The sequence below is a fragment of the Scardinius erythrophthalmus genome (assembly GCF_964197995.2).
Source record: "Scardinius erythrophthalmus genome assembly, chromosome: 1".
Classification (NCBI taxonomy): domain Eukaryota; kingdom Metazoa; phylum Chordata; class Actinopteri; order Cypriniformes; family Leuciscidae; genus Scardinius; species Scardinius erythrophthalmus.
This window is the reverse complement of record NC_138221.1, coordinates 28,215,528-28,239,846: the sequence shown is the minus strand read 5'-3', so window position 1 is coordinate 28,239,846 and position 24,319 is coordinate 28,215,528. Positions and strand designations below refer to the sequence as shown.

Below are 24,319 nucleotides of genomic sequence, written 5' to 3'. Positions count from 1 at the left end.
GCGGGAAGGCAGCGAGACCAGCAGCCGCCCTCGGGCCTTGCTCCTTGTCTCCTCCCCTTCCCTCGCCAGGCGACAGCCCGCAGCAGAACACTCTCGGGTCTTCTCTGCCGTCTGTCCCCCGGTGGAAGCAGGTAGGTGTTGTCCAAGTACACACCCAGACCCCGCTTTCGGCCGCTATAATGCCACCGGAGCCGTGTCCCTACCTTCCACCTCGCTGCCCCTCCGCGGGTACGCCGGTGGTGCGGGTGGGCTCATTGCGCCGGTCACTTGGGGCCTGGTTAGTGCTCCCGAGTCCGTCGCGCTGGCTCATTCACACCATCCGGCTCGGCTATGCATTTTAGTTTGCACGCCGGCCTCCCAAGTTCAGGGGCGTCCATTTCACCCGTGTGCGTCCACTGGATGCCCCTGTCTTGCGGAAAGAGTTCGACGCCCTGCTGGCGAAGGACGCGATCGAGCCGGTCCCTCCAGCCGAGATGAAGTCAGGGTTTTACAGCCCTTACTTCATTGTACCCAAGAAAGGCGGTGGGTTACGGCCAATCCTGGATCTGCCAGTAGATCTGCCAGTATCGGGCCCTGCACAAGCTCCCGTTCAAGATGCTCACGCAGAAACGCATTTTCGAATGCATCCGTCCCCGGGATTGGTTTGCAGCGATCGACCTAAAGGACGCGTACTTTCATGTCTCGATTCTTCCCCGACACAGACCATTCCTTCGGTTTGCTTTCGAGGGTCGAGCATATCAGTACAAGGTCCTAGCCTTCGTGCTGGCCCTGTCGCCCCTTGTCTTTACGAAAGTCGCGGAGGCAGCCATTGTTCCCATGAGAGAACAAGGCATTCGCATTCTCAACTTCCTCGACGACTGGCTCATTCTGGCACACTAGCGAGAGATGTTGTACGATCACAGGGACATGGTGCTCCGGCACCTCAGTCAGTTGTGGCTTCAGGTCAACCGGGAGAAGAGCAAACTCTGCCCCGTGCAGAGGATCTCTTATCTCGGTATGGAACTGGACTCGGTCGCTCAGACTGCGTGCCTCACGGAGGAACGCGTCCAGTCGGTGCTCAACTGCCTCAAGTCCTTTCGAGGCAGGTCAGCGGTTCCACTGAAACAGTTTCAGAGGCTCCTGGGGCATATGGCAGCCGCAGCCGCAGTAACGCCGCTCGGTTTGTTGCATATGAGACTTCTCCAGCACTGGCTTCACAATCGAGTCCCGAGGTGGGTGTGGCAGAGCGGCACGTTCCGGGTCAAAGTCACCCCGCACTGTCGCCAAACCTTCACCCCTTGGTCGGATCCTGTGTTTCTACGGGCCGGAGTGCCCCTAGTCCAGGTTTCCAGGCATGCTGTGATATTCACAGATGGGGGGCCACGTACAAAGGGCATGTAGTCTCGGGTCTGTGGACGGGGCCCCAGCTGCATTGGCACATCAACTGCCTAGAGTTGCAAGCAGTACGCTTGGCCTTGTGTCGCCTCAAGGGGTTTCTCAGACACAAGCACGTACTGGTCCGTACGGACAGCACTGCGACCGATGGCCTGCCACAGGCAGTGGTAGATACCATCTCTTCAGCTAGAGCCCCCTCTACGAGGCGCCTCTATGCTCTGAAGTGGAACCTGTTCGTCGGCTGGTGTTCTTCCCACGGGGAGAACCCACGAACTTGCCCGATCAGAGTCGTGCTCTCCTTCCTACAACAGGGGTTGGAGCGAAGGCTGTCTCCCTCCACCCTCAAAGTGTATGTTGCCGCTAAAGCCACACATCACGATGTAGTTGAAGGTAAGTCCGTGGGGAAGCACGACCTGGTCATCAGATTCCTCAAGGGTGCTAGGAGGCTAAATCCACCTCGCGACTTGCACTCTGTACCCTCTTGGGACTTAACGTTAGTGCTTAAAGCGCTCCAAAGTCCTCCTTTTGAGCCTTTACTGACAGTCGAGCTTAATATCCTGTCCATTAAAACAGCACTCCTGTTGGCATTGGCTTCTTTCAAGAGGGTGGGGGATCTGCTGGCTTTTTCGGTCGACGAATCGTGCCTAGAGTTCGGGCCCGGCCTTTCTCATTTTGTGTTGAGACCCCGGCTCGGATATGTGCCCAAGGTTCCTACCACTCCCTTCGTGGACCAGGTAGTGAACCTGCAAGAGCTGCCCCAGGAGGAGGCAGACCCAGCCCTAGCTTTTCTCTGTCCCGTCCGGGCCCTCCGGGTTTATATAGACAGAACGCAAAGCTTTAGGACCTCAAATCAGCTCTTTGTTCATTACGGAGGCCAGCAGAAGGGGAAGGCTGTCTCCAAGCAGAGGTTAGCCCACTGGCTAGTGGATGCTATCACCAGGGCTTATGAATCCCAGGGTGAGCCCTGCCCACCCAGGTTGCGGGCTCATTCCACTAGGAGTGTTGCCGCTTCTTGGGCTCTGGCACAGGGCGCCTCGCTAACAGACATTTGTAGAGCTGCGGGCCGGGCGACACCGAACACGTTCGCTAGGTTTTACAGCCTACGTGTGGAACCTGTTTTCTCCCGAGTTCTCGCTACGGCCAGTAATTAGAGAGAATAGGTGTGTCGGCTTGCGACGCCTTTCCGTAAGCGGATAGGTGCGTCTTTTGCTCCGTTGGTTACCCAGCAAACGGCTAACCTCGTGAGCTCCTCCATCACCCCCTCCGGTGCCAGGCGTTGCGGACCGTCCGGCTCCAGATCTGCTACCTTCAGTAAGGAGTTGCTAGTAGACTGGGTGTCTTTCCAGTGGTCCCTGCGGTGACCCATGATTGCCACGTGCACTTCAGCCGTGTCTTCCCCTTGACAGACTCATTCTGTCATCCCTGTTGAGTACGCTCCTCACTCCTCTGGACTGGGACTACCTTCAAGGATTGCCATATGTTTCACTACCCTACGTAGTTAGTACATGTGTGTATTTGAGGGCCTTCCTCTAGGCTGCCTCAGCTTCCGCAGCGTCCCCCCCTTATTGTCTTCCTTGGGATGGGCACGCTTTCCCAGTGTTATCCAATATCCACTGATTGGGTCTTGCGGAACAGCAGTGTGATTCCCTAGCTAGCTCCCGCAAAATTTTCTGGAAACTGCTGCAGGGTAGCTTAGCTGGGCGCTGGAAGGGGCCAGCACCATGGCGTTTTGGTAGGGATCCCAATTCGTCAGGGGAACTCCCCCGACGAGGCGTCGGAGATCCCTGCTGACGAAAGGGAACGTCTCGGTTACGTATGGTAACCCTCGTTCCCTGAGTCCAGGGAACGGAGACGCCTCGTCCCGTCGCCATGTTGCTGTACCTTCGCGGAGGACTGGACACTGTTCGGCTCCTCAGCGAAAAGCATTGCGCAATGTTTACTTCCGCCTTTTATACCCGCGCTGGTAGGCGGGCCGCGGAATGCAAATATTGCATGCCATTTCAGTTTCTCTTTCATTGGCTCGTTGTTAACTCTCTCGAAGGCGGTTGGATCCCTGGCGTGATCCCAATTCGTCAGGGGAACTCCCCCGACGAGGCGTCTCCATTCCCTGGACTCAGGGAACGAGGGTTACCATACGTAACCGAGACGTTTTCTCCAAAAAGTGTAATTACCATATACTTCCAGCAGAGGCCCCATAGAGATCCATAGAGGTATAAGGTATATATAATTTTTCTAGAGGTAACTGGCTGCTCTTATAACAGCTTTTGTAATGAATATATATATTTAAACATTTTAAAATACATTAAATCAGTTTTTTGTCAAAGTTTAGAATTTTTGTTGTTATCTGAGGTCTTTTTAAGTGCTTTGTTATTGCAATAATGCCACATAAGTTGCCACTGAAAGAAAATACTGGATTACAATTAGGCTACATATTATTTATTTCAACAATCCAAATGTAAAAAATTACTAACTTTAGAATAAGAAACAAATTTTTAGTAAATAAAAGTAAACCAAAAAAAAAAAAAAAAAAAAAATATATATATATATATATATATATATATATATATATATATATATATATATAAAAATTACAGAAACGTCTGTCTGTCTGTCTGTCTGTGTGTCTGTTAACCACATATCTCTACGGTCACGAGTAAGTGTAAATTTTTAAAAGGTTGTGGTTTAAAAATAAACATTCTGACATAAACACTCTGTCAGCTACAGTGTTTACTTCTGAATATTATAGTTTGGTTGATAAATCCATTTTGATTAATTTGAGTAAAAATGTGTTTTCTTTACCAAGAAAGTGGCAAGATGAAAACCACTATTTTCTGTTTCAAACTTTCACATAGCATCTTTAGGTTATAATATCATAAAAAATTCAAATCCAGATTTTGATTTTCAAAGATCTATTATAAAAACGGAATATTTTTCCCCAAAAATGCAATAAATTCATGACACTTTTTTTTTTCAAAATGCAATTAATCCATTGAATCAATATAAAAGTTATTTTTTATCATATTGAAACTGTTGAAATCAGCCATCGCTAAGAAATATCTCCTGAACTTTTTTGACGGCGATCAGCTCACAAAAACTGATTTTGCACGGGCACTTTCCACTGCTCCCTGAATCGACGCGCTTATTCATTTGTGGATGTAAACTGAATCTGTAAGTCAGCTATGCTGTTTACTTCTGAATAGTATATCCCTTTCTACCATGCACAAATAAAAATGTCACTCAACTTTTGCTGTGTAATTGTAACAATGAGCACTCAAATACACCAAACCAACAATTCAAATCAAATCAAATCAAGTATATTTGTATAGCGCTTTTCACAATACAGATTGTATCAAAGCAGCTTAACAGTATTAAAATAAAATAATACAACAAAGTTTGTTTCTAGTGGAATTTATTGATTAATAGAATAAAATTAAATATCCCCAAAATATCCCCAACTGAGCAAGCCAAAGGCAACAGTGGCAAGGAACCGAAAAAACTCCATCAAGTGACCTAATGGTGTCCTAAAACTCCATCAGGTGACCTAATGGAGAAAAAAAAAACCTTGGGAGAACCCAGGCTCAGTCGGGGGCCAGTTCTCCTCTGGCATTTATGAACTAGAGGCCGGATTGTAGTTTGAAACTGTGAGATTAACAATATTATATGAATGCCTGGCTGAAAAGATGCGTCTTTAATCTAGTTTTAAACTGGGAGAGCGAGTCCGAGCAACGAACAGTATCAGGAAGGCTATTCCAGAGTTTTGGAGCCAAATGTGAAAATGCTCTCCCTCCTTTGTTTGATCTGGATATCATAGGTATGACCAAAAGCCTTGAATTTATTGATCTTAAAGAGCGCGATGGATTATAGGGTGATAGAAGATCCGTTAAATAGACTGGAGCTAAGCCGTTTAGGGCTTTATAAGTCAGTAGCAATACCTTATAATTAATACGGAACTTTATAGGTAGCCAATGTAGTGATGATAAAATCGGTGTTATATGATCATATTTTCTTGATCTAGTAAGAACTCTAGCAGCTGCATTTTGGACTAACTGTAGCTTGTTTATTGAGGATGCAGGACAACCGGCTAATAAAGCATTACAGTAATCTAGTCTCGAGGTCATGAATGCATGAACTAACTTTTCTGCATCAGAAACTGATAGCATATTACGTAGCTTAGCAATGTTTCTAAGGTGGAAAAAGGCTGTTTTTGTAACATACGAAATATGATTTTCAAAAGACAGGTTGCAATCGAGTATAACACCCAGGTCTTTTACTGTAGAGGATAAAGTAACAGGACATTCTACGATGTCAAAGTTGTATTGTGAGAGGTTCTGTGGGCGGTTTTTTGAACCGATAAGTATTACCTCTGTCTTGTCTGGATTTAATAAAAGAAAATTACGCGTCATCCAATCTTTTATATCTTTAACACACTCTGTCAATTTGGATAATTTAGCGTTTTTATCCGGCCGTGATGAAATATATATTTGAGTGTCATCAGCATAACAATGGAAACTAATTCCATGTTTCCTTATAATATTTCCAAGTGGCATCATATATATTGAGAATAACAGAGGGCCCAACACAGATCCCTGCGGCACTCCATAGTTTACTGGAATTATGATCGATATTTCTCCATTTAAATAGACAAAATGGTAGCGGTCAGATAAGTATGATCTAAACCAGCTTAATGCTTGTCCTTGAACACCAGTATAATTTTGTAGTCGATCTAAGATTATTGTATGATCTATAGTATCGAACGCAGCACTTAGATCAAGTAAAACTAGTATTGAGAGACAGCCTTGGTCAGAAGCTAAGAGTAAATAATTTGTGATTTTAACGAGCGCAGTTTCAGTGCTATGATGCGGCCTGAATCCTGACTGAAACTTTTCATAGATATCATTTTCTTGCAAGAAAAAGCCCAGTTGAGTGGACACAACTTTTTCTAGTATTTTAGACATAAAAGGTAGATTTGAAATGGGTCTATAATTTGCTAGATTATTATGATCTAATTGTGGTTTCTTAATGAGAGGTTTTATAACTGCCAGTTTAAATGTTCTTGGAACATGACCTAAAGATAAAGACGAGTTAATAATATTGAGGAGAGGCTCTTCCACTACAGGTAACACTTCCTTCAGTAGTTTAGTTGGTATAGGATCTAATAAACATGTTGTTGCTTTAGATGAAGTGATAAGTTTATTTAACTCTTTTTGTTCTATAGTTGTAAAGCACTGTAATTGTTCTTGCGGGGGGATAATTGAGGCTGAATTATAAGGTGCGATTGAGGATTGAACGTTTACAATTGTGGTTCTGATGTTTTCTATTTTCTCAGTGAAGAAGTTCATGAAATCATTACTACTAAACTATAACGGGATATTTTGTTCGGGTGACGTCTGTTTATTTGTTAGTCTAGCCACGGTGTTAAATAAAAACCTAGGATTGTTTTGGTTGTTTTCTATTAGTTTGCGGAGGTGCTCAGCCCTGGCCGCTTTTAGGGCCCTTTTATAACGTGACATACTGTCTTTCCACGTGATTCTAAAGACCCACGCGATTCTAAAGACCACCCACGCGATTCTAAAGACCATTACTAAAAACACACACAAAAACTGATTTTGCACGGGCATTTTGCACTAGTATAGCCTATATATAAACAGCAATAAGCAGATAGGAACATGAGTGAAGAGTAAACACTGTCTGTCTGTCTCTGTGTGTCTGTCTGTCTGTCTGTCTGTCTGTCTCTCTCTGTGTGTGTGTGTGTGTGTGTGTGTGTGTGTGTGTGTGTGTGTGTGTGTGTGTGTGTGTGTGTGTGTGTGTGTGTGCGTGCGTGTGTGTGTGTGTGTGTGTGTGTGTGTATGCTCGCATGCATGTGTGTGTGATCATGTTCGTTCCACATTGCTTTTGTGCTCTAATACCAGGCCTTCATTTATGTGAGAACATTTTTAGATTCATGTTGGAATTATTATTTTTATTTGCCAATTTCACTAAAAATGCTCTATGGCAGTCACACCTGTTTGTGTGTGTGTGTGTGTGTGTGTGTGTGTGTGTGTGTGTGTGTGTGTGTGTGTGTGTGTGTGTGTGTGTGTGTGTGTATGTGTGTGTGTGTGTGTGTGTGTGTGTCATGTTCATTCCGCATTGCATTTGTGCTCTATTAGTGATTTATTGTGGTATGAAAATTTTCAGATTTATTCGGTATTTATTTATTTATTTATTGACAAGTGAAACATAAAAAATAAAAATAAAAAATCGCTTTTCCCATTAATTTCAATGTGGGGTCATATTGACCCCAAAGGTCCTTAGTGTGACTTTTTTTTTTTTTTTTTTTACCCTTAGAACAACCGAATCAAGCCACTTTTTTTTATTATTATTATTTTTTATGTGTGTGTGGAGAAAAAGTCACAAAAATTTTATTCCACTGAGATGAAGGAAACCATTTTTTTAAAGGGGACATATCATACTAAATCCACTTTTTTAGCCCTTAAATGCATTTAGTTGTATATTTGGAGTGTTTAGAAGTACAGAAAAGTTGAAATTATTCTCTTCAGGTGCTTTGTTGATATCTTTATATTCTGTTTTGTTATCTATGACATTTTTTGAACTATTACGTCACAGTATTTGCAGCGGAACTGCCAAATAAGGACACTGACTTCCGGCCCACACTTCTAGCAATCCGCCATATTTATTTCTCGCTGCAATTTTGTAGTCCAAGCTAAAGGATGCAGAAGTTACGAGAGGGTAAGTTAAAATGTTCGGTTGTTGGATGTAGTAACCCACACGCTTCATTACACCGTCTAATGTAGATGAACTGCCGTGCTTGTGACAGGGCGCATGTTTAACTGAAAGAACGAGCAGAGAGAGAGACCCGGTCGCGCGCACTCTCTCTCTGTGTAAGTGTAAACAAGACTTCACCGTCTCCAAACTAGACGCTCTCTTGCTCTCTCTCCCTCGCACATATTAATCAAAATAAATCGACACGGTGGTAAAAGGTCGGAAGACCAAAGTTTCATGTGTAAATACAGTAACACACCATTGCGATACATCCATGAAGACGTTGTTCTACAGGTTCGTCGTCTTCATTTTCATCTCGCTCCGGCTCCGACTCTGGCTCGAACATGTAAGGCTGGCTGGACAAGTCTTCCGTTGTTGACATTTTGTTAATAACGTGTGAATAAAAAGTTTCTGTCCCGCTAGATAATCGTATGTCTGCTATCAAACTACAAAAATGGCCGAACGGGGTGGAGTTAAACCTCTGCAAACTGGAGAGGGGGCGGGGTATGAAGTGTCTCAATTGTAAATGGTAAATGGACTGCATTTATATAGCGCTTTCACAGACCTATGGCCACCAAAGCACTTTACATTTAGCCTCACATTCACCCATTCACTCACTCATTCATACACCGACGGCGGTGTCAGCCATGCAAGGCGCCATCCAGCAGCTGGGGTTAGGTGTCTTGCTCATGGACACCTCGACACTTGGTCAAGTGGAACCAGGGATTGAACCACCAACCTTACAGTTTGTAGACAACCTACATGAACCACTGAGCCACTGCCGCCCCCGGGGTAGGAAAGGGGCCTGTGGAGCTATAATAATGAGGAATTCAGACCCAAGCATTGCAGTTCCGCTTTATATATACTACAAATGTATGATTTATATGTAAAAAGGAACGATTTAAAAGCATGATATGTCTCCTTTAACTAAAGAAAAGTTGATTTGGGTCATATTGACCCCAAAGCACAAACTAGGGTAAAATGTGTTTTTGGGATCGACTAGCCTTATTGTTTTAACAGTTGATAATATTGTAGGCTATAAGTAATAAAAAAAAAAAACTGTACGAATGTGTTTGTCATGTGTGGTGCTAGCATTAATTTTAGTTAAACGCAATGTTTTATATCTGCTGTTCTGAATGTTTAGCATTGGCCTATAGCCCTAATATGTGTCAAACTGTTTCATAATTTCTACAAGCTGTAGGCCTTATGCGGGTACGGGCCGGGAGCAGACACAAATATAGCGGGTGCGGGCAGGAGTGGAACACTCACATTGCCGGAGCGGGCGGTAAGGGTCAGAAATTCTGCGGGAGCGGGATTAAAAAAACAGTCCCACGCAGGGCATTTTTCATTAACAGTTCTTGTTAGTATTGTATATTCACCATAGCAAATGTTGTTTCCATAACCCCAAAATGCCACTTTATTTTCACATACCAACATTGTATTAACAAAACTAGTTTGGGACTGCTATTTAATAACTTTCCTCCTAGGCCTTCTGTTTATTTATCAGCATTAGTCATATTCTTACAATTTATGTGTACATTAAGTAAAGAGGGACAGTACTTGTGTGTGTGTCAACAATGTGTAAACAAATTTATTATGATAGGCCCCTATATATATATATATATATATATATATATATATATATATATATATATATATATATATATATATATATATAGGCGTTGGATCCCAGGGTGCAGACAGAGAACCAATGGAGACTAGCGTCTGAGGTGCAGCCAGACTGCCTGAGGACTGCGTCGATGCCGGTGTGATGGAGGACCGAGGTGTACTTGAAGGGAAGGAGGAGCAGCTGCAGCCGTAGGGGTGTAGGAAAGGAGCGCAGCACAAGATCCGCAGCTCCGTGGCGGGGGTGGTGTGACAACTAACCAAGGGGGAGCCGGTGGGACGACGGAACCCAGGTAGAGCCAACAGGCCGGTGGGAGGAGATGGAGCGAGGAGATGGAGCGAGGTGATCAGAGGCCGGAGGCGCCTGAGCGATCTACTCGCTCAGGCGCTGATGGAGGTTGCTCGATTTTTTTCTGCATTTATTTCTGTTGACACACAGGATGATGGAGATCAGATGGAGAAACTGGTTTGACGATATAAGTGCTGCTTGTGTCTCCAAACACTGACAAACAGCACAATAAGCAGACGAGTGTTTATTACTGGAGCCTTTTGAAATCTTTTCATTTTGACAAAGATTTCTTCATGTCAGACCCTGAATCTCTGTGAGCTTCAAACACAATCAACAAATAAGGTGTATAAAATAAAACTCACAAATAAAGTGTCTTTATTGTTTATTATGCATATTCATGTTCTCCCATTGTTCTTTTGTGTGTTCTAAGATTGTATAGCATTATATTTGTTTCAATTCAAGTATGTTTTGAATGCATTTTGTTCACACCTGAAGAAATCCTGAAAGTATGCCATCTGACTTGTTTTAACACACCCATGTGATCAGAAACACCACCCTCTTACAACACATACCAGGAAGTGACTTATGAAACAGGGAAAATGGCTTCACTAAATGTATCTGCAGAAGAACTTTCTTGTCCAGTGTGTTGTGAAATCTTCAAGGCTCCTGTTCTTCTGTCATGTAGTCACAGTTTCTGTAAAGAGTGTCTTCAACAGTTCTGGAGAACCAAGAAAACTCAGGAGTGTCCTGTCTGCAGGAGATTATCAAGACATGAGCCTTCAAATAATCTTGTGTTAAAGAACTTGTGTGAGTCAGTCCTGAAGGAGAGAAATGAGAGGCATTCGTCAGGGTCTGAGGAGATCTGCAGTTTACACAGTGAGAAACTCAAACTCTTCTGTCTGGAGGACAAACAGCCTGTGTGTTTAGTGTGCAGAGATTCACAGAAACACGACAATCACACATTCAGACCCATAAGTGAAGTGGTTTCTTCATATAAGGTAAGGCTTATATCTGAGAATAAAAACTGTTCATAAACATACACATTTCTCTGTACCATTTTCATCATTACATGCATGAACATATCACAGAAATTTCTGGTGTCTCATAGATTTCCACTTTAATTCCAGGAGGAGCTAAATACAGCACTGAAGTCCTTACAAGAGAAAATTAAACGCAACAAAATCATTAAAGGAGAGTTTGTGAAAACTGTTCGACACATCAAGGTGAGGGCTGATTCTTTCAAGCACACTCAAAAATAAAAATGTGCTGTGCATGTATTTATCTAGTAGGCCTACATAATAAATAAGTTAATTTTTACATAAGGTATTTTTACTTTTTTTTTTTTTACATTTTTACAAAATTACATAAGATAATTTATACCATAGTCCAAAGTCAAAGTTTATGAAATAATCCTTTAGTAATATGCATGTTAGAGGTTTCTATTACAATATGCCTGTAAAAAAATAAAAATACTGATGACTGTTGAATACAAATGCCTTGATGTTTGTTTCATCAAATATTCTCTAGAATATTCAGCTTTTTTGTTATTCGCTTTATGAAACCTTTGCGAATCCTTTGTTTTGAACCAGTGATTTGGAGCGTATCAATCTGCCGAAATCATGTGATTTGAGTAAACAAGTCTTTGTCACTTGATAACTATTTTGAAACTTTTTTGAAAATGTCAATAGTTCACCGCTTGGGTCCGATTCACTTGGTGTCTGTATGTTGTTGTTTTTTTGTTGTTTTTTAAGTTTTATACATTTTTATACATTTTAAATTACACATTTGTATGATAAAAGGAAGAGTTGTAGTAGTCTTATTGGCCTGATTAACCATGCTCTCCATAAACAAGATCTACCATTTAAAATGTAGTTCAAGTTCAAGTACTTTATTGTCATTTTGTAGCACAATGAAATTACTCTTGTTACAACCCCAGAGGTGCAGGAAAAATTAAATCAGAAAAATTAAATCAAGAGAAAAATATCCATTTAAATAAAACAGCACAAGTAGTTAACAATACATGTAGCCTACTAAGATACAAATAAATAAATTAATTCAAGATGAAATAGTTAATAGATATAAATAATTAGCATAACAATATAATAAATAAGTGCAATATTTAAAATTGCTCAGAAAATGCCATATCCATACAACAATGGATAGTGTATAGCAGCACAAATTTTTATTGCACAGTGAGTTGCACATTGCCAACAACCTTATTATACATGGTCCAACAGGTAGATATCAGAGTTTAACATGGTTTTTGCTGCCGGAAAAAAAAAAGTTTTTTAGTCTGTTTGTGCGTAAACGGATTGACCGAAAGCGCCTGCCTGATGGGAGGAGCTGAAACAAGTTATGACAAAGGTGAGTGATGTCATTGATGTGTTATTGGTATTGGCCCTTCTCAAACAGCGAGTGTTATGAAGGTCTTCAAATGATCGCAGTTCAATGCCAGCCAACAATGACCTGTGCTGTTTTTACAACCTGCTGCAGGACTTTTTTGGCAGCTTTGGTACAGCTGCTATACCAGGCTGTCATATAATTAGTCAAGATGCTCTCTATAGTACATAGAAGCTAACCAACAGTTTCTGGGGAAGGTTAACTGTCCTTATCCTCTCAAAAAGTAGAGGCGTTGTTGTGCTTTGCCTACTACACCGACAGTGTTGTCACCCCATATGAGATCCTCTGTAATGGTAACTCCTTGAAACTTGTAGCTGGGGACTCTCTCCCCAACCTCATCTTTGATAGTTACTGGGCTGTGAGTGATCTTTTTAGTGGTCCTTTTTAGTGGTTTTTAGTGGACCAGATTGTTGATATCACACCACGCTGTCAGATTTTGAACCTCCTCCCAATATGCAGCTTTATTTTTGTTTGATATGAGCTCAATGACAGTCATATCATCTGCAAATCATCTGACCAGAATATTCGACTCATGCGTAGCTTGACAGTCATGGGTGAAAAGTGCATAAAGGGGGCTTAGCACACATCCTTGTGGCACACCAATACTCAGGGTTAAGGTAGAGGATATGCTTATCCAACCGCACTGACTGGGGGCGGTTAGTGAGAAAGTTCAGTAACCAGCTGCATATGGAGGGAGTTAGTCCTAATGCATGAAGTTTGTTGATCAGCTGGCTTGGTACGATTGTGTTAAATGCCGAGCTTTAGTCAACAAAGAGCATCCTAATATAGTATGTGTTGGGCTTTTCCAGATGCGAGAGGGCAGCATGCATTGCTACACAGATGGAGCCCTCAGTCGATCTATTTCCCGATAGGCAAACTGATATTGGTCTAGATCAGCTGGTACAGAGTCTCTGATGTGAGTGATTACTACCCAGCAAACACAGAACGTTGGCACAACGTACCCAACCTTCCAACAACGTTTTAACAAGCGTTGTCACAATGTTGACATTAAACCACCGTTCAGGGCCATTGCTTAAGGTTTTTGCCTAGGGTGTCTGGACAACCACTGGACGACATATGTACTCATCACTGCCCTGAAGCTCGAAAATCAGCCTTTTAAATTTCTACCAACCGCTGGGCCGTGTCATTCTTCATCGAGCAAGGATACGTGAGAATTGCGTTTAATTTACCTTGGCTAAATAAGACACGGAATTATACAAACACAACCCACAACTTCCTTGTCTAATGTGACATTTATTTGAACATCTACTGGTCTGGTAGCCTATGACAAATATTTAACTTTATTTCAAAAGTTAATAGCCATAATGAAGTCAAAATTACTTTAATGATGAGTAATTGATTTCAGCACTCCTTGAACAGGCAGCGACTAAGCGCGTACTTGTTGCACGTTAATGTTTTTTCCTTTTTTAACGCACAGAGAAAAAAAAGTTTGTAACTGCTCGCACACCTGTTTATTTTTCCTTTGATTTGTCGTCTCATTCGTTTCTTTGCTAGATGTTTTCATGTCTGCTCATGCTAGCTAACGTTAGTCACTCCCTGTATATAATAGGTTTTTTTCTCACAAATGAATGACTTTTGGAAGTGCAATTTGATTACCATATGCTTAATAAAGTTGAATTAGCTAACCTTCTATGTAAAGTAAAACGACTGTGAAGCTGTTAAGTAAAACTACAAAGGAACAAACAAAACAGGATCATACCTGGAGGAACAGAGAGAGAGGGAAGAGTGGTTAGTGAAGCAGTTTAAATACCCTGAGTCCAGATGGCTCCAATCACTAACGACCCTCCTCTGCCTGCAGGAGGAACTGCCTCTGCAATTCAGAGGAGAGGCTGTGACATTTTTACTCTTCAAAGTGTACATTTGCAGCCAGGTGCTGATTATAATTAAGTAACAGTTAGGCCCTTACATAACAATAAGGATAAACAATATTTAAAGAGTATATAATTATCTAAAATATGACCAATTAAAAATTAACCACAAAACATAACATGCTAAAAGGGAGCTATCTATAACTAGCATATTAAAAAAAGTAATTGTCAGAACGTAGTCTCTCAGTTGCTGAATGTCGCGCAACAACGTTGCTACAGCCCTGTCGCATCTTACAATTCTAGGTTGTTACAATGTTGCGAGCATGTAGACAGCGACGTTGCCATAGTAGAAATGCAACGTGCCACAGACGTTGCCACAGCGTAAATGTGTTTGCTGGGTAGTCGTTAAAAACATTTTGCAATGACATGAGTGAGAGCAATCGGTCAATAGTCATTTAGACATGTTATCATGTTTTTTTCTGGAACAAGCACAATAGTTGTGGATTTCAGGCATGTGGGGACTATACACAAGGAGAGCGAGAGGTTGAAAATGTTTGTAAACACCTCTGCCAGTTGGTCAGCGCAGGCTTGAAGCACACGTCTTTGCACACCATCAGGACCAGCTGCTTTTCTTATGTTGATGTTGTTAAGTGCCCGCCGTACCTCATGTGTATGTAGGACAAGGGGCTGTGAGTCCCCTGTCAAGTGAACTGGAGAATGGTTATTATCTTTATAAAACCGAGCAAATAAGCTGTTAAGTTCTTCTGCGAGGTTAGCATTATCGTTGAATGGCATATGCTGTGTGTCATTCTTCTTTTTATAGTCTGTGATTGATCAGATGCCTTGCCTCATTCGCCGTGGATTGGAATTATTGCTAAAATCCTCTTCAATCCGCTGTTTATAGTTTAATTTTGCAGACCTGATGCCTCTCTTAAGATTAGCTCTGGCAACTCTGTTATCAGATATATCTCCTGATTTAAAGGCTGTGTCCCTTGCCCTGAGCAGCTGTTTGACTTCATTGTCCATCCACGGTTTCTCGTTTGGATACACTCTGATCTTTTTATTAACGGTGACATTATCCACACAGTAACCAATATATGACAAAACAGATGAAGTAAATGTCTCTCTTGTCTGACTGAGCGGAAAATATATTCCACTCTGTGTGTTCGAAATAGTCCTGGGGTTGGTTAATGGCAACTGCAGGCCAAACTTTAACAATCCTGCTAGTTGGTTTAGCACTGTTAACAAGGGCTTTGTATGCTGGTACGAGGTACAAGGAGATATGGCATGACAAAGCAGTATGTCCACAGCTTGCCTACTCTTTTGCTACACACTCAAAATTATGTACTTTTTCTTCACAAAAAGAGTACATACTTTTAGGACGTATAAGTAGGTGAATTAAGACGCAGCATTAAACTTCCATTTCATTCCAATGTTTAAAACTGTATTGTTGTGTGAAGAGAGGCTGATGAGATCGAGAATGCATAGTTTTATCCAACAGACACAGCAGATCTACTACTACATTATACTTCAGAAAGTTTACACATTTCTCCTCTCACTCTTCGTGCTGCTCCAGAATCAGTTGCGTCTTTGAGATGATTGAAGTGAATGTGATTTGATTTCAGTCTCAATCTAAGCGCACAGAGCGTCAGATTAAACAGCAGTTTGAGAAGCTTCATCAGTTTCTCAGAGATGAAGAAGAAGCTACAATCAATGCACTGAGGGAGGAAGAGGAGCAGAAGAAGCAGATGATGAAGAAGAAGCTGGAGGAGATGAACACACACATTTCAGATCTTTCACGCACAATCAAAGACATGGAGGAGATGATGAAAGCCAATGACGTCTGCTTTCTGAAGGTCCGATTTCACATCATTGATTGATTGATTGACTGATTGTTTGATTGATTGATTGATTGATTGATTGATTGATTGATTGATTGATTGATTGATTGAGTTCTTGATGATAAATGGTGTGTTTGTTCTACAGGAGTTTCCAGTCTCAATGGAAAGGTGAGTGATTTACTGGTGTCTCTGGTCTCTCTGGTTCTGATCCAAAGCCACTGCAGTTCTGACTCCTGAATTTTCTTCCAGAGTCCAGATCTCACAGCCGGATCCACAGATGGCTTCTGGAGCTTTGATTCATGTGTCACGATACTTGGGCAACCTGCCGTTCAGAGTCTGGAAGAAGATGCTGGACATCGTCCAATACAGTGAGTCTGAAGAAGATCTGTGCTGTTACACACTGGTGAAAAACAAAACAAAAAAATATGTTAAGAATACTTGCAGTCAGACTAGTGTTAAATGCACTGCTCAGTAGGGCTGGGCGATTTAAATCGCGATATTGTTATGCGCATCTCGTCAGTAAAGCCGGTTCCTTGATTAGTAGTAAATCGCCATCACCTGCTTTCAGATGGAGCGGCATTTACTACAAAGAGCCGTAGTTAACTGACAAGCTGAGCCATATCGCATCAATATCTCGGACGTATCGCCAGCGATAATTAATGCGATATGGCTCAGCTTGTCAGTTAACTACGGCTCTTTGAACACAGCAAAAAGTCCAGTTTAAATTAACACTCCTGGGAGTGTATGAGTCCACACTCAAGAGTGTTTAAGTTAATGAGATAATTAAGTGATTAATTTAGTGATGATTGAACATTATTGAAAACACCTGATGATAACAAGCAGAATCACTGAAGGAGAAAATCTCAAATTGTAAGTTACCGTTATGACGATCAATGGTTGCTTTAGTTGGACTCTTGACCCATATATTATTAACTTTAGATTTTGTTTGGCTGTTGTATCTGAATTATAACTGCCAGTTGAACAAAGAGAAAAGTGATCTGATGGTGTTGGTTATATTAATCATCATTTGAATTTGATCACTGAACTCATTAAGATCCTTCTTTCTGACTTCGATTTATGTTGTTGGTTACAGCATAACTGTGAATCTGCATAAATGCCCAGAATTTTTGATATAATATAAAGGATTTCTTAAAAGTTGTTTAAAAAAAAAAAATCATTATTTTAGGCACACACAGATGTCAAGATTCAGTCTATGCATCTCAACAATGGTGAGGAGCAGAATATTCAATTAGGAAAAGTAAATTACATAGACAATTCAGATCATAATTTATTCATACCGCAATGCATGATGGGAGCCATTAATGAGTTGTGATTGGTGGCAGCCACTGCAACATGCTTTATTATTGTCACCATTGTTGAGATTCACAGGCTGATTATTGATGTCTGTGTTTTAAACGAATTTATCTGAATGTCTTTTGATCAGAACAAGGTTTATTAAATATTTTGAATTATAAGTAAAGTACTGATAATCATAGGCTGAAGAATCACTAAACTGCTGCTAACAAGTTAAACCAAACTATCTCAATAAGTTTTCTTTTTCAGATCACAGCATGATTATGGCAAAACATAACCAACACTATCAGATCACATTTTACTTTGTTCATTTAACTGTTATAAATCAATAACAGCAGACAAACAACAGTAAATATTGAAGTAAACATGTAATGGTCTAGAGCCCAACTAAAGCAAACACCCATCACCTTAATGGTAACTTACAATTTGTGATTTTCTTCTTCAGTGATTCTGCTTGTTAACATCAGGTGTATTCAATAATGCTCAATCATCACTAAATTAATCACTTAATTATCTCCTCAGCCCTAAATCCCGCTTCTTCTGAAAGCAGGTGATGGTGATTTACTGCTAATCAAGGAACCGGCTTTACTGACGAGATGCGCATAACAATATCGCGATTTAAATCGCCCAGCCCTACTGCTCAGAGCAAATATGGTCCCACTCTACAGAGTGTTAAAGTAACACTAAAGCAGTGTTAAAGTTAATGAGATAATAAGTGATTAATTGAGTGATGATTGAGCATTAGTGATGAACACCTGCAGTTAACAAGCAGAATCACTGAAGGAAAGAGAAACACAAGAACTACAACTGACTTTTAGTCACAGCCTTAGATTAAATCAACTAAAGATAAAACGAAGAGATTCAATCTGTGAAGATCTCAGCAGAGGAGGATTAAACAACTCCACAAACAGCATTACCAGATTCCCTTATTACTAACCAGACTGACTTTATTTATGTCAGACGTCTACAGTTCTTATTGAGAATTAACAGAGGTTTAGATGTTGATGTTTTAAAATCACCATTATGGTGAACAGTGTTGCATTTAGTTGTGCAATTTGACTCTTGACTTCTTATGGGAGTTTATGGTCTTTGTAACAGTGTTTACTAAAACACATAATTTGTTGCAAGGAAAGCCAGAATCAAAGACAGTCAGGTGATAGGCCTATAGTTTTCAATATCATAAAGTTTACAAATATTATCATCGACTAAAAGTGGTTATTTGTTATTAATATATATATATTTTTAACAACATTGACTTCTTTCTTCAGATCAGACATCAAGCTGATTTTTTTTTTTTTTTTTTTTTTTTTTTTGATTTATTGGGAAAGTAATCTTTGGACAAACACACAGACATCAAGAATCCACATATGAATTTAAACAATGGTGACAATGCTTTTTATGCCGCAATGCATTCTGGGAGGCACCATAGTATAAAACGCTTGGCTCCCAGCATGCATTGCAGCATGAAGCATGTCACTATTGTTGAGATTCATATGCTGCTTCTTGATGTCTGTTTGTTACAAAAAAAAAAAAAATGATTTTCCAAAAAAATTGTTAATGTATATAAAAATCGAAATGTCTTCTCTGTATCAAGAAAGGTGTAAGCTATTTTTTAATAACAAATAACAACTTATGATCAGGGAAAAGATTAGTGAATCACTCTACTTTATAATCATGAAAACTAAACCACCTGAACGCCTTTGTCTTTGGCATTTGGCATACTGTTACAAACATAGACATAATAAATACATAGACACCCTATTGGCTGCTGGATCGTACGTCAACGGCGCCATACTGCGGAGGGCAACTTTCCCATACCTCTCATAACGAGAATTGAGAAAAATGCCTATTTCGTGTGCTGCTTGGGGCTTTACAAATCGCCACACAATTAAAAACAGGTCTCAGGGAATTTTAGCCTGGGAAAACCCAGACTACTTCCGGCGAATTTTAATTCTCTCTCCAGGATAGTCTGGAGAAGAGCCCATTCAAACTCATTACTGTGCCGCTGAAATCGCGGCACCAATCAGAAACGTTTGGGGAGGGATTTACATGCAACGCATTCTCATCCTAGGGCGTCATAATACTGACGCTTTTGAAATTTCTTCAATATCCGACGCAAAGGGCACCCTTTAGCGTCAATATGTGACGCCGGTTGCCACCGTGGAACATCACTCGTTCGAATCATAGACAGTATATAAACAAATCAGTTATCGCGTCTGTTTTGAGCGATTTAAACTTACCATTTTCGTTCAAACCGGAGCAAAGAACAACACTCGAAGCATACGTAATCTCCTTCATCGATCTGATTGGTTTTAAGACTATCAAATTGCGCCCAGAGGAATTTGAGCTACGTCGTTTGGTGACGCCCCTTTGGTAATGATTTGTCTACATAGCTTCCCCAGACCCTATACTCAGTTTCAACTGAGAAGGGTCTGGTTTTAGCCAGGCTAAGGGAATTTCCTTTCACAAGCAAAACTGAAAATTTGTTCCTGGTTGTATTTCATTTACTATTTTTATTTTCAGAGGAGAAAGGCTGCGAAATTTAAAAATACTACTGTTATTGTGTCACAAAATGTAGTTTTAAGAGTTTTTCAGTCGACAATGTAGTTGTTTAAAGCTCAAATCTGTGGTCTATTTATAAAGAGAGCGCCTTTTTAAAAATGTTATCTGGCGGTTTCGGAGTTGTGAGAGCCAGCGATCACCGGGCGCTCAGCGCTCATGTACCCCGCCGAGAACAGCCTTGCCTCGGCTAGTGCTTCTGACGTTCGCCGCTGGATCTGATGTCTTTAGTCTAGTGAGAATAATTCGTCTTGTGTATATCTAACGGGCGATCTTTGGTTTCATTAATCTATTATTTGTTCCTTGGCAGATTGTTTTGGCTGAGGGCAAAGTGAAGTTTCATAACTTTATATATTTAGGCTATTTGACTTTAACGGTGTAGCCCGCTGTATTTTTGACTGAATCGTTTACTTTATTTCTTGACTTGTATAGCTTCTTATACCTTTTAAAAACTGAAATTTAACAAAAAGAGACAGGGTTGCGTCATTTTATTTTATATAGCCTATGTAAGAATATTTTAAAATATATAAATTTACATTATTTATTATTGTTATTATAATAATATACCACTTGCGATTATTAATCTATTATAGTTATGCTGTTAAATTATTGTACTATTCATAGTAACTATTTAACTTATTTTTTATTGTCTATATTCTGTAATTGATATTTCATATTCTATTGCTATTATTATAGTATTATACATAAACTATATGCTATTATCAATATATTATTATTATTATATTAGTACATATGATATTATATAATTAAACTTTTCATTACTATTTAATTTGCTGTATACTGTTTGTTTATGTTATTGACTAAACTATTTACTATTAGCCTACTTCACACTTTATTTTATATTTACTATTTGCATTGCACTGTAGTTGTACCATGTATTACCATTGGATGCATCAGTTATCTTTTCTATTACTAAAATCGGGTCAATGACAGAATATGCTTGTCACAATCTACTGAGGAACGAAGACACAGAAATAGGTAAACAATGTTTATTGGACACGTAGTGCAACTCCACAAAACAAGAAGGCTCGGGGTCACTTCAGAAAACTCAAATCTCAGTCTTTATGGATGCTGTCTGAAGTGTGAACAGACTTTATAGATGCTGAAGCTTGAACAGTCTTAGGAATATCACCGCACGTGAGAGGAGACGGAGAGAAGATCAGCAGATCACAGATGAAGGGCTCAGGGGTGCTCACCACGCCAGCGGCTGCTTGGGGAACACAGACAAGATGTTAGGAAATAACAACAGGTACTTGCAAGAGGTAATTCCTGGAATCAGACAAACGATGTGAGAACCAGGGAGTCACAGGTCAAAGGACGAGACCGGACGCTGGTTGTAGAGTGACTGAGGTTTATATAGAGTGTGCATCAGAGGTGAGTGGTGATAAGGTGCCGGTGCAGATGATTAGAACTCCGGAGATGATGAGCGGGACCAGGTGCGCTGAGTTAAGGCTGATTGAGGTGTGTCATTGTTGAGTGACTCCGTGACAATGCTTTTCCCACAATAAGAAAACTTTATTTAATTTAATGTGAAAATTAAATTATATCTCAGTATGGGGGTGTTCACAATTCTTATCCAAGAATGAAAAACCAAATACATGACAACCCTGAGCTTTGGCCATTCCTTATTAAAAATAAATACATTTTATAAGTCTAACTATCGAGATTTTAAATAACTAGAAATGGAACTTTTTTGTACACCACATACAAACCACTGAAATCGGTTGATAAATATATTTTTGGGGGGTTTTATACAGAAAAACCGCAGCTCACCTGTTTACTTGCATTTGATTACAGCGCAGTCTTGCACTCCGCAAAATGGCGGACGCGTTGACGTATCGCAGCAACGTTCCAAAGCGGCCAATAGGGCGTCTATGTATTTATTATGTCTATGGTTACAAAGACCCAAATTGTACTTACAAGGCCAAGATTCAAACTGCCCAACTAAAGGAAACACTGATCACCATAATGGTGGTCAAACATTTTAAAACATCAACATCTAAACCTCTGTTCATAGACATATGACAGAAATAAAGTCAGTCTGGTTAGTAATAAGTGAAGCTGGTAATTCTGTTTGTGGAGTTGTTTAATCCTCCTCTGCTGAGATCTTCACAGATTTAATGTCTTTTTATCTTCATCTGATTTAATTTAAGGCTGTGGCTGAAGTCAGTTGTAGTTCTTGTGTTTCTCTTTCCTTCGGTGATTCTGCTTGTTAACAGCAGGTGCTCATCACTAATGTTCGATCATCACTCAATTAATCACTTAATTGTCTCATTAACTTTAACACTGCTTCAGTGTTATTTTAACACTCTGTAGAGTGGGACCATATTTGCTCTGAGCAGTGTTGATTTAACACTGGGGATTTTGCTGTGTACTTAAAGTGTGTTCATGAAAACTATATTTTAGTTGTAATTAAATTGTAGTAAAGCATAACTTTAAGTGTATTTAGTCTACTTTTGTGTGCTAAATTGGATCAACATAAAGTATACTTAGTATACTTTAAGTGTATGCCTGTGTAGGGACTAATTACATGCTTGATTAATGATAATAAAGTGTACTTTATTTGTGTTACAAGTGCATTACAAATTCATTATGAGTGTCTTCGAAACATACAATCAATATTCCATAAGTATATTATATTTGAGTAAAAAGTATATGCTCAATAATACCTTTGGCTAAATGGGACATATTTTCCTGCTTTCCGAGTTTTCACTGTTATATGGTAGGGGGCACTATTACACATCATCTGAAAGAGTATCTGAATCTCCTGATCAAAACACAGGAGAAGACGACACAGAAACAAGCGATAGCATATGTAATCATATGTAAAATAACGCGATCATCAACATTAAACAGCATATAGGCCTAAATCAAAACTGCCTAATGTTACTGAATGAAATGTTGACCCAGGAAGATATATGAAGCGTTAGGGGTGTTGATGGACTCGATCCACTCCATCTGTGTTTTGATCATTGTTCTGAATCTGATGGATAGTCTTTGACAAAAACATGATTTTCTCAGCTTTTTGCTCAATATGTTGCTTTTCTAATGAAACTTGCCCACATTCAAGTGTTGATGAAACAAGAATGCATGAAGCTAGAATATAATTTTTTTTTTTTTTTTTTTTGGTTGTTTAAAAGCAGAGGCTCTGTTCTTTCTTTTGATAGATTGCATGCTCAGATATTCATACAACAAAATATTGCTGGTGAGGAAAGAGTTAAAAACAGACCAGAGAGCAGATGTTTCAGCCATCTTTTAGTCTGAATACATATTTCCAGTGTGTGGACTTCTGCTGTTTTGGTTACACACACTGGAAATGACGCATGGGGGAAGATTGATAGATTTAAACATCTCTGATGCCTTTGATCAGTGGTGTTCATAAATCATAATAATCAGTATACAGTTCAGTCTTGATTATTATTTGAACATTAGATAAAAGCATCTGTTGATTGTGTCTCATCAGCTCCTGTGATTCTGGATCCAAACACTGCAAATCCACATCTCGTCCTGTCTGATGATCTGACCAGTGTGAGAGACATCGGGAACTGTCAACCTCTTCCTGATAATCCAGAGAGATTTTTTGGGGCTAGTTGTGTTCTGGGTTCAGAGGGTTTTGACTCAGGAACACACAGCTGGGATGTGGAGGTTAAAGAGAGACGATCCTGGAGTCTTGGAGTAACTACAGCATCAAACCAGAGGAAGGGATGTTTCTATAACACTGATGTCTGGAGTGTGAAGTACGGACTGTCTGTACCTGGTTTTCCTGTTGAACAGAAACTTGAGCGTGTGAGAGTTGATCTGGACTATGACAGAGGAACGGTGTCATTCTCTGATCCTGTAACTAACACACATGTACACTCAATCACCACCACCTTCACTGACACACTCTTTCCATTCTTCTGTAATCGTGAGGACATGAACTGGATAAGGATTTTACCAGTTAAACTAGTTGTATCAGAAACAGAAAACCACTGCTCTATCTGATTCTGCTAATGAATAAATGTAATAAATATCCCAACCCATTTTATATAAATATATATAATTTGTGTGTGTGTGTGTGTGTGTGTGTATCCAGCAAATCAGATTGAAGGGTGATCCACTCAAAAGGGTAACATTTTTGCTGAGGAAACATTGAGATTAATACATTTTTCATCCTCAAACCAAACTTGGGCCTTCGGCCGACAGTTTAAATCCCATCGGATTACTCATTAGGTCAGTAGGCATTGGCAAGATGGTATTTTGTGGCTGTTCGAATACATTCAATCACATGAGCGTTTAGACTCCGTTTACACATGTATTTAGTGTCA

General features: G+C 40.2%; 1 protein-coding gene across 1 annotated transcript; it reads left to right on the top strand.

Moving 5' to 3' along the window:
- The first annotated feature begins 10,641 nt into the window (after window positions 1–10,641).
- Window positions 10,642–24,042, top strand: LOC308693518 (nuclear factor 7, ovary-like). The gene is made up of 6 exons (XM_081370442.1): window positions 10,642–11,046; window positions 11,176–11,271; window positions 15,903–16,133; window positions 16,264–16,286; window positions 16,368–16,486; window positions 23,476–24,042. The coding sequence occupies exons 1-6, from the start codon at window positions 10,648–10,650 to the stop codon at window positions 23,994–23,996; spliced, it is 1,389 nt and encodes a 462-aa protein (XP_081226568.1). The 5' UTR covers window positions 10,642–10,647; the 3' UTR covers window positions 23,997–24,042.
- Window positions 24,043–24,319: the final 277 nt, after the last annotated feature.